Here is a 13,077-nt window from a genome sequence, read left to right as displayed (position 1 = left end):
TGCAAATGTTCATGCCCTTTTGATTCAAAGATGTATAGATTTAGAGTACATCTAAATTTAGATTTAGAGGGGAATTTAAGGCAATGCCTTATAAAAAATTGAAGTTTAATTACAATAAAGGAGTCTAGATAGATTTAAATGTTCAATTACATTAGGTAGAAAGGCATCACTTCTTACTGGGAGTATTTAACCAAATGAAACTTACATTAATACCTTTTATTTTAAGGTAATTAACCCTTTATACTATACCTTTCCATCTATTTTCATTTCCCACTTTGACTTCACTCAATGTTCATGCATGATACTAAAGGGGGTCTAGTCTAACTATCACTTTCTTCACTTTTAGAAAAATTTAAGCCATGACCTACTTGAAATCCAGTGTTTTCATCCATATTGTGTCCTTCCTAAATTCTAGTGTTAGTGATCCAACATAACTGGTCTCTATCTCAGGGATAACCGAGGAAAGTCAGAAGGCAGGGAGAAGATACTATAAGCTGTAAACCACCTGAAATATCAAAATTCATTTATCAACAAAAATGATGCAAGTACCCTTAGGACGAAAATATAAAGGCAACAGAATTTAACTAGAACGTCTTATTTGATACCACTGAATTGCCTGCTTAAAATCTTCCACTTTGTTTTGCCCCAAGATTTAAGGGTATGGTAAACTTTCTGGCCAGGAATAATCCCAGAATGTAGCTGAACTTATCAGATGTTAGACAAAATGCATGCTAAAGAGACCTAATAAATGACAGATCTGTACAAACTCTTGTCTCTTTATTTAAAAGTCTTAAATTCATGTACTTGAGTATAGATAAGAGACTTTACCAAATGTTCCTCAAAGATATGGTTGATCCAGTCCAGTCCCACTCGGAAAGGCCCATTCAATTCCAACAGACTGCCACAACCCACTTTCAGCTAAAATTTGAAGTTATGTTATGAAAAATATGGAAGGGAGGGAGAAATACACCAAAATAGCAATAGCCATTTTATCATGGGAAAATACACATTTCTCTGTCTTCCAAATTACCTAATTTTTTATTATCTTTCAATCATAAATGTAAAGTAAGCTGAGACTTAAAGTAACTCAATGTGTTATTTAAAACATTATTCCCATCTCTTTCCTGAAATTAGGATCAGATTGCTCCCCACTCTCCACTCCACTTATAAAGGCAGAGGCTACATGGGAGACACTCTAATCCAATGGTTGTGAACTCTGGTTAATATTCACAGACACTGATTCAGACTCCCTACCCCCACCCCCACCCTCAGCTCTACCTCCACCCTCACCCCCAGCTCCAACACCAGCTCCACCCCCAGTCCTGGGACCTTAGGCAAATTACTTCTCTCTCAGTGCTATTTCCTCACTGGTAAGATGGGGAAAAAAAATGCTATCTGGCACTCAGGAGTCATAGTGAAAAATAAATAAGCCCTTGGTGCCTGATACATAATGGCTCACTGAAGGAAAGACTACAGGTGGCTACACACTCAGACTGTATAAGTGACAATCCACTTACTATTTATATAGTCACCCATCAAATGACTAGTTGCCATCTGTAAAATATGCAGTGGCCTAATGATATTTAATTCAGTAAGTATCTGGGTACTTACTAAGCATAAGACTGGGGGGGTTGAAACAGGAGGATCATGAGTTCAAAGACAGCCTCAGCAATTTATGAAGACCCTAAGCAACTCAGGACCCTGTCTCAAAATAAGATATAGAAGAGGGCTAAGGATGTGTCTCCAAGGTTATGTGCCCCTAGGTTCCCAAAAAAGAAAGGAAGGAAGTACCAAAAAAAGAAAGGAAGAAAGAAAGACTATCTACTAGAGCAAGGTAGGTTCCAAACTTGGTCTGGAACCGAAATTTCAACTAAAACTCAAACTACAAAGTTGTGAGGGGAAGGTTCAGAGAAGGAACAAAGCACTTCAGCATTGAAGGAAAGCAATAAGGGCTTAAAAGGAAGCTAGATTTGTAGTTTTGTAGTGATCCCAATAAACACGGTTTTGTAATTTCTCCAAATAAGTCACAAAAAAAGCCTAATTAGTGAACCTTACCCACGGCTGGGAAATGGCCTGAGGAAAGTGGTCCAGATCCTAGGAATCCGGGTAATAGTGACAGAACTGGATGAAATTATGTGATTAGCCAACACAAGGACAGAAATGCAATACAAAGAAACAAGAGCAGCAGCTCTCAAATGTTGGTAAACATAACAATAACTGGGGAATTCTCACCAGCCTGATACCCAGGTCAAACTTCTAGTTAATCAAACAAATTCTGGAAGTAAGATCCAGGCATGGGGCTGGGATTGTGACTCGGTGGTAGAGCGCTCACCTAGCACGGGCGGGACCCGGGTTCGATTCTCAGCACCACATAAAAATAAAGGCATTGTGTTGTGTCCATCTACAAAAAAAATATATTCATTCTCATTCATATTCTCTCTCCTTCTCTCGCTCTCGCTCTCTCTCGCTCTCTCTCGCTCTCTCAAAAAAAAAAAAAAAAAAAAAAAAAAAAGATCCAGGCATTACATCAGTTAAAGCAAACCAGTGACTCCAACATGAAACCAAGTTTGAGAAACACTGGGTTACAGTTTTCAGGAAAAAGGCAGATGACTAGAGTGAGGAAAAACAAAGTAATGTGTGTTAATGCTTCTCAAACACCAGTGTATCACCTGGAAAGTAAGTTGTGGCTCAAAAACAAAAGGAGTTGGTCCTCTATAGTTTTGCCAATTGTCTCTGGTGATTCTAACACAGCAATGTGAACCACAAGTCTAACTCCAAATGAGAAACTGAGGACTCTGAATAACCAAAAAAATTCCTATCCCTCTTGGCATGATGGATACAAGCTCAGTCTGTAAGGTGTTCTAAGCATGACCAGAATCAATAAGTCTACAAAATGTCTGGCAGTAGAGCTAAAGAAAGGCATTCATGTGATAACTTAGGAGGCACCCACTGCCTCCGAAGTCATCTTTCTAAACCACTCACAGCTGGCTCCTTGGTGGACAGCATAGAAAAGCATGCATTGCCACCTGCCTTTCAGAATCAGATCTGGCTTCTTAGGAATCCACAAAAAGTACAGACACACCAATAAGCAGAGTATACATGAGGAATTCCCATGTAAAAAGAAGAAACTCTAACATACTAAAGTTACATTTGGCAGATGAGAATCTAGCATTTCACATTTCACACATTTCCTCTTGTAGCTATTTCAATAATACACATAACTTTTAATGAAAAACGTTGCCTTTTATTTTTTTTCCAGGATCCTTTAACAAAGCCTACCCACATGAAGTGCCAAGAGAAAACACTTGAGCAATTAGGAATAGTTTCACCCTGCTACATAATAATGATATGGTACTTATCACCAGTTCCAACTTAGTGGTAACTATTCCATTTAGAATGTTACATTTTATCTGATGAGATTCAAGAGAATGCATTCCTGTGCATATGACCAACTCATCATTCCATCAGAAATCTCTATGGCAGTATCAGAATTTTCATTTTCAAGATACATGAGCTTTTGTCAAATGGTGACATCTCCTCTGTAATATGCATTTTCAATATGATACAAAAAAATGATGGATATATTACACATTTCACAGAGCACAGAGAACAGAAACCTGTCAATGAATTTAAAATTTGTGACAACCTATTTGAAATTTTACACTAAAAAACCTGTACACTTTCATAAACCATATAAATGTAAAACAGGTACCAATGTTTTTACTGGCAACAAGGAATAAAACAGTCCTCCCTAACAAAGCTCATGTTACATTAGGTTTTTTTAATTAATGATTTTCATTAATGTTTCAGCTGTAAAAACCTAACACTTTATATGGTCTTCAAAGTGCAACTGATGAAAACTAACTACATGCAATGTACTTCAAAACAAAGCCACTGATGGATTTTTTTCCCATCACTTTAATTTTACACTTATCTTCGAATATTGAAATATATAGGTCTTACTATAAAGTGCAAGTTACTTAGAAAGAAGAAACACCATTCTTATTCTAAAGATCATCCTAAGTGATTGAGATTTCTTCACCCAAAACTGACTTCTGACAATCTACAGATGCCATTTTACAAATTGACTCAATTCTTTTCTCACAGACTAAATCATTAAGCAAAAAAAAAAGCACAAATAAGTGAAATAAAATTCTTTAAGTAATGGAAGAGTTAACCAGCAATACAGCAATTTGTTTTCATGTAGTAAAAACACCAAAGGAGGCATTTATGAAAGCCTGAGGGAGACACCAACTCAGAAAACATTAGATAAGCCTTAATTTAAAAGTTATGTTATCTGATCATAACTGAGTTCAGACCTTTAAAATGTTATCACATTGAAATCACTGGCACACCTAAATCATCTTCACCTGACACAGGACACAGCTAATGCTGGCAACTTTCATCAAACCCAGAATATAGTTTCTTAGTGTGGCAATATTTCAGGACACAGGTAATGAATACCACAGTTAATTTTTCTAAAGCAGATAACAGCAAAACGAGTTCACGGATGTGTTTTAAAGACCCCACCAAAGAGGAGTATTAACACTTTATTTTTAACAGCAAACTTCTGTGAAAGAAGATGCTACCTAGAAGGTTTGATAAAGGTTTAGGTGGGAAATTCAGATTTAGGTGGGAAAGCTCTTTCCCAAGAGATTACATCTCCATTTTTCAAAAGGTCATTTGAAATCAGCAGATTCCCTCTCCCCGTTTTAGAGATCACCACTGTATTCTAAATACAAGTCAACAGAGGGAGAAAAAGCGGAGTGGAAAAGCTGTGGACGCTGAAAGTTTTGCTCCACCGATTGTACAGCACCCACTTGGGGTCGGGAACCAGGACTTGGGGGACTCCAAGGAGGACAGGGCCCTGGAGAGAGAGCTGGAAAGGGAGACTCGAAGTGACTGGCACTTGACATTTGAAGTCCACCGCCGATGTCACCGTCCTTAACAAGACTGCGGTGCGAGGACTCAGACACTCATCAACCCACGTTCAATCAGAGCAATGGGACGGGACTCGGGCGTGCTTTGAAGGAGAAGGTGGGGCCGTAACTTTAAAGGTTGTACACGGCTTCGCTTCAGGGGAAACAAAAAAGCCGCAAATACGGTGCATTCTCTAGATAGCTCAGTTTCCCTCTCCTCGATTCCGGCGCGGATTAAAGGCACACCGCATTAACCCAACAGCTGCCTCCAGACCCAGCGATGCGCAGTCCCGACCTGGGGACTCGGAGGCAGAGTCGGGGACCCAGAAGCTCGCGCTCGCAAAGTTCGCAATGCTGCGCCCCCGGGTCGGCGCCCACAAGCCGAAGCCCACCCCGGGCGGCGCCCCCCGCAGAGTCCACCCAGTCTGCGCCCACCCCAGGCCACCCAGGCTGCGCCCCCGGCCTGCGCCCATCCGAGCCCACCGAGGAGGCGCCCCAGGCCTCAGCCCGCCCCGCCGGAGCCCACGAACAGGCCCGCGCCCCCCGGCGGCGCCCGTCTCCAGCGCCCACCTACCTTGCGCCAGCGCCCGGAACAAGTGCAGCTGGAGCGTCAGCAGCGCCCACCATCTGCGGCCACCAGCGCCGAACTTTGCTGCCCACCTTCTCGCGCCCCGGCCGGGGGTCTCGGGCGCCGCACGGGGTCCCAGGGGGTCGGCGCCGGGGTCGCGGCCCGGCGGGTTCCCCCGCGGCCGCCCAGGGCCCGCCAGTTCAGGGGGCGCCGCGCCGCTGCCGGCCACCGAGGGCCGTGCGCCCCGGGCCATGCCGCGCGGCTTCCACCCCGGGCGCCGGAGTGGGCAGGGACGCGGCAGCTGCCCCTCCGCGGGAACGCGCCCGGTCGGGCAGCGGCGCGGGGCTGAGGGGCGGCGTCCCGGGTCCGCGAGCCGGCCGGGAGAAGTTGTCGGGGGCAAACGCCCAGCACGCCGCCCTTACCACTCGCGGCCGCCGCCCCGCGGCCGCAGCGCCGGGCCAGTCGCGGTCTCCAAGGGGTCCGCGGGCGCCGAGCAGCAGTCGCCGCCGCCGCCGCCGCCGCCGCCCCCGCCCGGCGCTGAGGAGAAAGTGCGCCCGCCCGCGCGCCGGCTCTCGCCTTGGCCGCCGCGGCCGCCGCGCCCCATTCACAGCCCGGTCGCACGCGCCGCCCGCGCCCGCCGCCCTCCGCTGATTGGCTGAGAGAGGAGGCTCTGCGCCCGGACCCGCCCCCTCGCGCTCGCCTGTTTTCAAACTCACAGCGCCCGCCCGCCTGCAATTTCGCGCCGGCCCCGGCGTTCTGCTCTGGCGGCTTCCCGCGCCGGCTGCGCCCCCTAGGGACCTGCGGCGGACACTGCAGTCGGCGCCGTCTCGGCACGCGCTCCGCGGGCGGGCTCGCTGGCCCGGCGTGCGCGAACAGGGTGGCGCCGCCTCGTCCCGCCCGTGGCTGTCCGGCGCCCAGGTGCTGTGGGCCAGGTGGGACCCGCCCAGGTGCAACGGGGCGAGCGAATACTGCTGGGTCGTTGGGCAGGGGGCATGCGGGCACGCCCCTCCACGCACTCCGGGAGCCGCCCTGCTCCCACCCGCGGACTCTGTGCTTGGGTGGTTACGCGCCAAGTTGCTGTAATTACAAACGAGAAACGAGCGCAAACGGGTTTTTCATTCCTAGTAGCAAGAGGCCCCATTGGGCACAACCCCGCTGCCAGTTCAGAGGAGTGGACATGGCTTTGGAGAAGAGTCCAAGGTCATGTTTGGCCAGGAGGATCGCTGCGCCGGCCGCTTCCCGCCGTGCGGTGGGCGGGTCTGGGAGAAGGGCCTTCCAGGGAAAAGATCCCAGCAGCCGGCTTGGAGAGTCCGCGCGGGTGGGAGTAGGGGTGGGATGGGGATGGGCGCGGACGCTCAGCCGCATGTGGTAAGCGTTAGCAGAGTTTATGGGGTGAACTAAACGCTCTGGAGCTGAGAGGCCAGCATTTTTGTGGGAGGAGGGCTGGAGAGTGACAGACTGATGCTGCTGGGAGTTGGCCGGGAAGAGCCTGGGGGCATGTGATGGTGATTGAATGAGGTCATGTAGGGGAAAGCCACAGGACAGAGAGTGCGTCCAGCACAGAGCCGGCTGTCCAGGAAGTATTTGATGCAGACTTGTTGGTATTGTCGTATTTATTGTTCCAGTCAAAAAAAGACCCCAGGCGGGAGAGTAGGGAGCATGTCACTGGGACTTGGGGAGTGGGAGCTGGTGACTGTTTACAGAGCACCTGTGGTGAGTTAGCTCGGTATTAGGGTCTGAGCACCGCCCTCCACAAGTCTTAACGGGGAAAGGAAAGGTGGAGAAACTGAGGCCCAAAGACAGCAGCCAAGTGGAGCAGGTGGATTAGGAACTACATCTGACCCCAGTCTCGCCTTTTGACCCTTCCCTTCCTGTGCTAGAAGCGACATAAGGGTAAAAAACAGCCCAAACGTGCTCTGTTCTCTGAGAACATAGTGAGGTTCCCTAAGAGGCACTGGCTGCCAGAACCCAGTAGCGCCCTTTTGAAGACCCTGGTGCCCTGAGGATATGTGGATGAGACTGGGTTGGCAGCCACAGGGGCTTCTTCAAACTGGCAAGGTTATATGAAAGCCTAGGGGGGGAGATAACAAGCAATACCTTGAGCACTTAGCATAGGCCAGCCTTCCACAGTTGCACCATCTTACCCACCATGAGAGATGGCTGTCATTGATACAGATGGGGAACTGAGGCTTACAGAGGTTAAGTGTCTTGCCCAAGGTCAAGAGCTCAAATCCTGTCCCCCTCCACCTGTAAGCATCTCTGCTTTGCTCAGGGGTGGGAGAGAGATGTATTGGTGAAGCAGATTAGAGCTTGAAGGATTTAGCTCTGCTCTTTCAAGTCGTGAAATTTGGGCAAATCACTGGCTGTAAGTTCCTGGAAAAAGTTAAGAATAATTCCCATCCCACTGGGTTGCCTCAAATTGAGCTAATTCACACTCAATAAATGCTAGTTTTCCTTTCCCCGCACCAATATGGCAGTGCCTGTCACAAACTACCCTTGTTCTGCACACCCTTTGAGTTTGGCCACACTTAACCTTTTCCTTTCAGATAGCAACATATGCCCACACTCCCGTACAGTATAGGCAGCTTCTTGACTCTAGGATACTCCAGAAAAATGTCCAAAGTCTCTTTTGCTGTGATTTATCTTGCAGTTAGCAGAAAACTTTGTGGAAACTGGCTTGGAAATTGGAAAGCCAAGTCAGTATATGATAAATTATAAGAGATCAATGACATCACTGCTACTAGAGTAGGTCTGAAGACCCCTCTGGGAAATTTTTTATTCCAGTATCATCCTGGGGAGGTAAAGTTCTATTATCATCTCCATTGTGCACTCAAAGAAATGAAGCCAGGAAAGTTTAAAATTTGCAAACCAGCTGTGTTGAAACCAGAATGAGAATCCAGATCTCTAGTGTCCTGGTCTAAGACATTTCTCCAGCCAGGCTATGTTGCCTTTTACAAGACCTATCAGGTTGTTATCTTGAGAAGTGTTTAGACTACAGCTGTTCTCAAAAAGAGAGAGAGAGAGAGCCCTCTTATAATTCTGGGAAGAGGAACTAGCCAGGGCAGGACTGGAATTTTTCTGCCCAAAAAAACTAATCTTTCATCTTAGTTTTATCCATCTGAATATGGCTTCAAGAAGTGAACATTTTAGGGCTGGGGATGTGGCTCAAGGGGTAGCGTGCTCGCCTGGCATGTGTGCAGCCCGGGGTTCGATCCTCAGCACCACATACAAACAAAGATGTTGTGTCTGCTGAAAACTAAAAAAATAAATATTAAAAAAAATTCTCTCTCTTTAAAAAAAAAAGAAGTGAACATTTTATATGGAATATTTCTGGCACTTACAAAAATTGTATTATTGAATTTGGTGATATTTGAGGTATTCTTTCGCTTTTAAAAATTTGTAACTGATTGTGATTTTTCTCATAAATACTCACTTCTGTTTTTAAAAACGTGAACATTCTAAATTTGTACACTTACCTTTAAAAATTCTGGGTTATATGCCAGGTGCAGTGGTTCCTGCCTGTAATCCTAGAGACTCAAGCAGCTGAGACTGGAGGATAGCAAGTTCGAGACCAGTCTCTGCAACTTAATGAGACCCTAAGCAACTTACACTCTGTCTCAAAATTCAAATAAAAAGGGATGGAGATGTAGCTCAGTGTCAAATCACCAGTTGGTTCAATCCCCAGTACCAAAAGGCGGGGGCATATATTCTAAAAGACCATGAGGTAGAGGGTTGTTACTCCATGAACACTGATGCATTTTTCTTTTAAAAAATGAGCTGTAGTTGTCTCCTACTTTCCAGAATATGAAGTTTGGAAGATAAGCTTAGAGAGGGGAGTGTTTCCAAACAGACGATAAAGTGGAATTAGGATGATCACTGAGCCCACTAATGTTTTCCCCATTGTTACAATGTAAAGCCCAGCTATTCCAGATGTGGTCCATGGACCATGCAACTCACTTGGGAGCAGGACTGAAATGCACATTCTCAGGCCTGCCCTGGACCTACTGAATCCAGTCTATTAACAAGACCTCCAAGTGATTTCTCTAAGTTAAAATTTGACATCCACTAAATAATCCCTTCGTGTCTCTTAGGAATTTAATAAGCATGCTGAACATAGCTCTCCTGTGTCCCTTCTCCCCTCTCTGCTTTCATTCCTCTTATGGACCATGAGATAAACAAAATTTTTCTAAAAAAATAGATTCATTAATTTATTTTTAAGGAAAGAATATGCAGGTCTCTAAAAGATAAACAGAGCCAGGCTGGAGTCATAGCTCTGTGGTAGAGCACTTGCCTATACTGTGTGAGGCACTGGGTTTAAGTCTCAGCACTGCATATAAATAAATAAATAAAAGGTATTGTGTCCATCTACAACTTGATAAAAGATCAATAGAGCCCACTATAAATTAATACATTCTGTCCCATCATTCCAGATGTGGAATACCTATAAAAACTTACATTATTCAACAAAGATACCGCTTATGGTAACTTTGAGATAGTATTTGACTAGTATGTTCACAGAATTGAAGACTTAGGACTTAATGTGCTAAAAAATAAAATCATTTTTATGGTACTATAAGAAAAAAACTTGGAGGAAGTTTATATAAGTGGCTTTCCTTCAATAAGAAAAATAGATAAACAGTTTCCTACAGGAAATGAGCAAAGAACATGAACCGGCAACTGTTGAGAAATAGGAAAATAAATGTTTGAAAAAGGCGCAAAGAAACTGAGCCCCCCAAAGGATGAATAACAAACTCATATGAGTTTTCCTTCATGGTGTTACTGGATAAGATCTAAGGAGGTCCCCCAGAAGGGAGATGGGAATCTCAACTTGGCCCTGGCAGATTATTGACTTACACCACAGAAAGGAATTTCAGGACACATCAGAAGAAGCACAAGGATTTATTTAGGAAAGCAATGAGATTATTGAGAAAAGCAAGTAATAGAGCAGGATACACAGTGAAAGGGAGAAGGGATACAGGCACTAGAAAGTGAGACTCATTGGAGGGTCATGGGCTCTTTTTAAAGGAAAATTTGTAAACAGTGAATATGAGAGTGCCAAGGGGAGGGGCACAGGGTGATGTCAATCTGCTGAGCTCAACTCTCTTAATCATGGAGCATGGGGTGGGTCACAGTGGCCTGCTTCTTTCAGGGTTTCTAGGTTGATGTCATCCAGTCAATAGATAATGTGAGGAATACACCCATAAGTACGTTTTCCCCTTGACTTTACTTAGTCTAAAGGAAATATATAAGCTAGCAATGTATATAGGCATTAATTAGACTCACAGTACTTTAAGATTCAAGGTCTTTTAAAGAATGTATTTCTGGAGGAGGATAGTCTTGGGGAGTAAAGTTGAGGGTGTTCATGCAGCTTCTCAGATTTAAAGGTACAGTTTCTTTGTTGGTCTCCTTTCCACCTATCCTTATTTATTCTGTCTCTACCTCAGGAGGACTTGGAATTATATGTTTTCCTGTTCTTATAAAATTTTCAAATGTGAATATATATTTTATAGTAAACTAGTAAAGCTTGTTTTTTAAAAAAGCAGGTGGTGATGAGTCTAATAAGTCATTTCTTACTTAACTCATTAAGAAATGTCCCAATGGGTTCTCAGTGGTTCTTCTGAGAAAAATAATCCCCAATCCCATTAGAAGGCAAGTTACAATATGAATGTGTCCACGTGGGAATATCGTGCATCTTCCATGTGCAAACCAAGGCCCCCATTCCCCTTCCTGGGGGGGGCTTCTTACACCTGGCCCCAGTGGTCCTCTCCTGATGAGAACTCTACCCTCAGGATGCCTCAGTGGTTCACTCTCAGATCCCTGCCAATGGCTAATCCTAGCCTTAGCCTCTGCTTTGTTCTGTTGCCTGGCAACCCATTAATGAGCAGGGAGCAGCTCCAGGTGCTGCCTTTGAACCCTAATGGGACGTGCTTTCTTTATTCCAGAACCCACCTAGTTTCCTGAAAACATTTTTAGGAGCTAAAATCTCACAAAAATCTTCCTACGAAGGAAAATGTGAAAAAAAAGACAAGTGCTAGAAATATAGCAAGCCTCCAGAAATGCCTATCTATATCCTTGAAAAGTAACTATTACTTTTAAGAGCCACTTGACATTGCATGAAACAGGTTCTTAATGTGAGGTCCCTGGCCAGCCTCAACAGCACCACCCCAAACTATGGAGTCAGAAACTCTAGGGGTAGAGCCAGCAGGCTGGGGTTTAATAAGCCCTCCAGGTGATTCCACTGCAACTCAAGTGTGATCACCATTGGTGGAAAGTAATGGCTTTCATTCTAAATTTTCAGCAAGTATTTTTCAAACACTTGATTTTTGCCAGCCCTGGTGCCAGGCAAGAGAGAAACAATTACAGTAATTATATGACAAGCAAAAATACTTCCAGGAACATCTGAGAAGGGATCTGAAGCCTTGAGGAATTGGGAAAAGTTTTTCAGAGGAAGTAATGTCTAAAGTGAGACCTTTTAAGATGAATAAGATGGAATCAACAGTCAGGACAAAGGGTGTTCCTGGTGAAGGGAATGCCACGTGCAAAAGACTGGAGTTTGAATCTTAATGTGAGAAAAACTGAGTACCATGAAGGCTTTAAACAGGGATTACATAATCCAACACATTTTTAGAAAAATTACTCAGGCAATGGACTGGGTTGGAGTTAGGCAAGATTGGAAACCAGAAAACCTGCTAGGAGACCACCGCTGCAATTTAATTAAGAAATTACAGGGTCTGGAGTTGTGGCTTAGTGGTAGAGCGCTTGCCTAGCATGTGTGAGGCACTGGGATTGTCAGCACCATATATCAATAAATGTCCATTGACAACTAAAAAAAAAAAAAAGTGGCAGCTTAAGGAGCTGTTTAGGAGATATGACCTGTATGATTTGGATCTGGAATGTTCCTCCAGTGTCCCTGGTACTGCAACATTCAAAGATGGGGCTTTTGGGAAGTGGTTCAATTATTAGGGCTGTAACTTCACCAATGGATTAATCCATCAATGGATTCATAACAGAATGAACAATTGGGAGATGGTAGAAACTGGTGGATATGGGACCAGTTGGAGGGACTGGGTGTTTGGATTCTTTCCTTGGAGACTATATCTTGTCCCTGCCCCCCCTTCTCTTTCTCCCTCCCTTTCTCCTTACTGTCCACTATGAGGTGATTAGCTTTGCTTTGCTTACATACTCCCCACCATGATGTTCTCCCTCACTACAAGCTAATAGCAGTGGGGCCAAACCATAAGCCAAATTAAATCTTCCCTCCTTTTAGTTGATTTTCTCAGGTTGTTTGTCACAGCGATGGATATTTGGCTCACACAAGCCCCATAAATAAGAAAGAGCATTGTTGATAATGGATCCTGTTTTCCAGCTTAGAAGTGGCTGTTTCATTTCTGTAGAGAGAGAACACAGGTGGAGAGACAGAATTGGAGGAACATTGTACAAAAGACAGTGCCAAGTTCAATTTTGAATCTGTGAAACTTTATGTGTATGTGGGACAACATTAGATATGTGGATGTTGAGTATAGGAAGGAAGCAAAGAAAGATAACTCCAAGCTGTCTTCAACAGCAAAGTGTCAAAAAGTTAAGGACTGA

The 13,077-nt window shown here is 44.8% G+C and overlaps 1 protein-coding gene across 1 annotated transcript in view; it reads right to left on the bottom strand.

The window, feature by feature from the left end:
• The window catches only part of Sdk1 (sidekick cell adhesion molecule 1), an 893,409-nt gene extending 887,669 nt beyond the window's left edge, over positions 1–5,740 (bottom strand). Inside the window, exon 1 of the mRNA XM_058582451.1 lies at positions 5,494–5,740. Coding sequence (XP_058438434.1) covers positions 5,494–5,740 — 247 coding nt within the window. The remainder of the gene's footprint in view (positions 1–5,493) is intronic.
• Positions 5,741–13,077: the final 7,337 nt, after the last annotated feature.

The sequence above is a fragment of the Marmota monax genome, unplaced genomic scaffold (assembly GCF_021218885.2).
Source record: "Marmota monax isolate L192 unplaced genomic scaffold, Marmota_monax_Labrador192_F-V1.1 WCK01_AAM20220418_F8-fsc00148, whole genome shotgun sequence".
Taxonomy (NCBI): domain Eukaryota; kingdom Metazoa; phylum Chordata; class Mammalia; order Rodentia; family Sciuridae; genus Marmota; species Marmota monax.
Note: the sequence above shows the minus strand (reverse complement) of the source record. Positions and strands in the feature narration are given on the sequence as shown.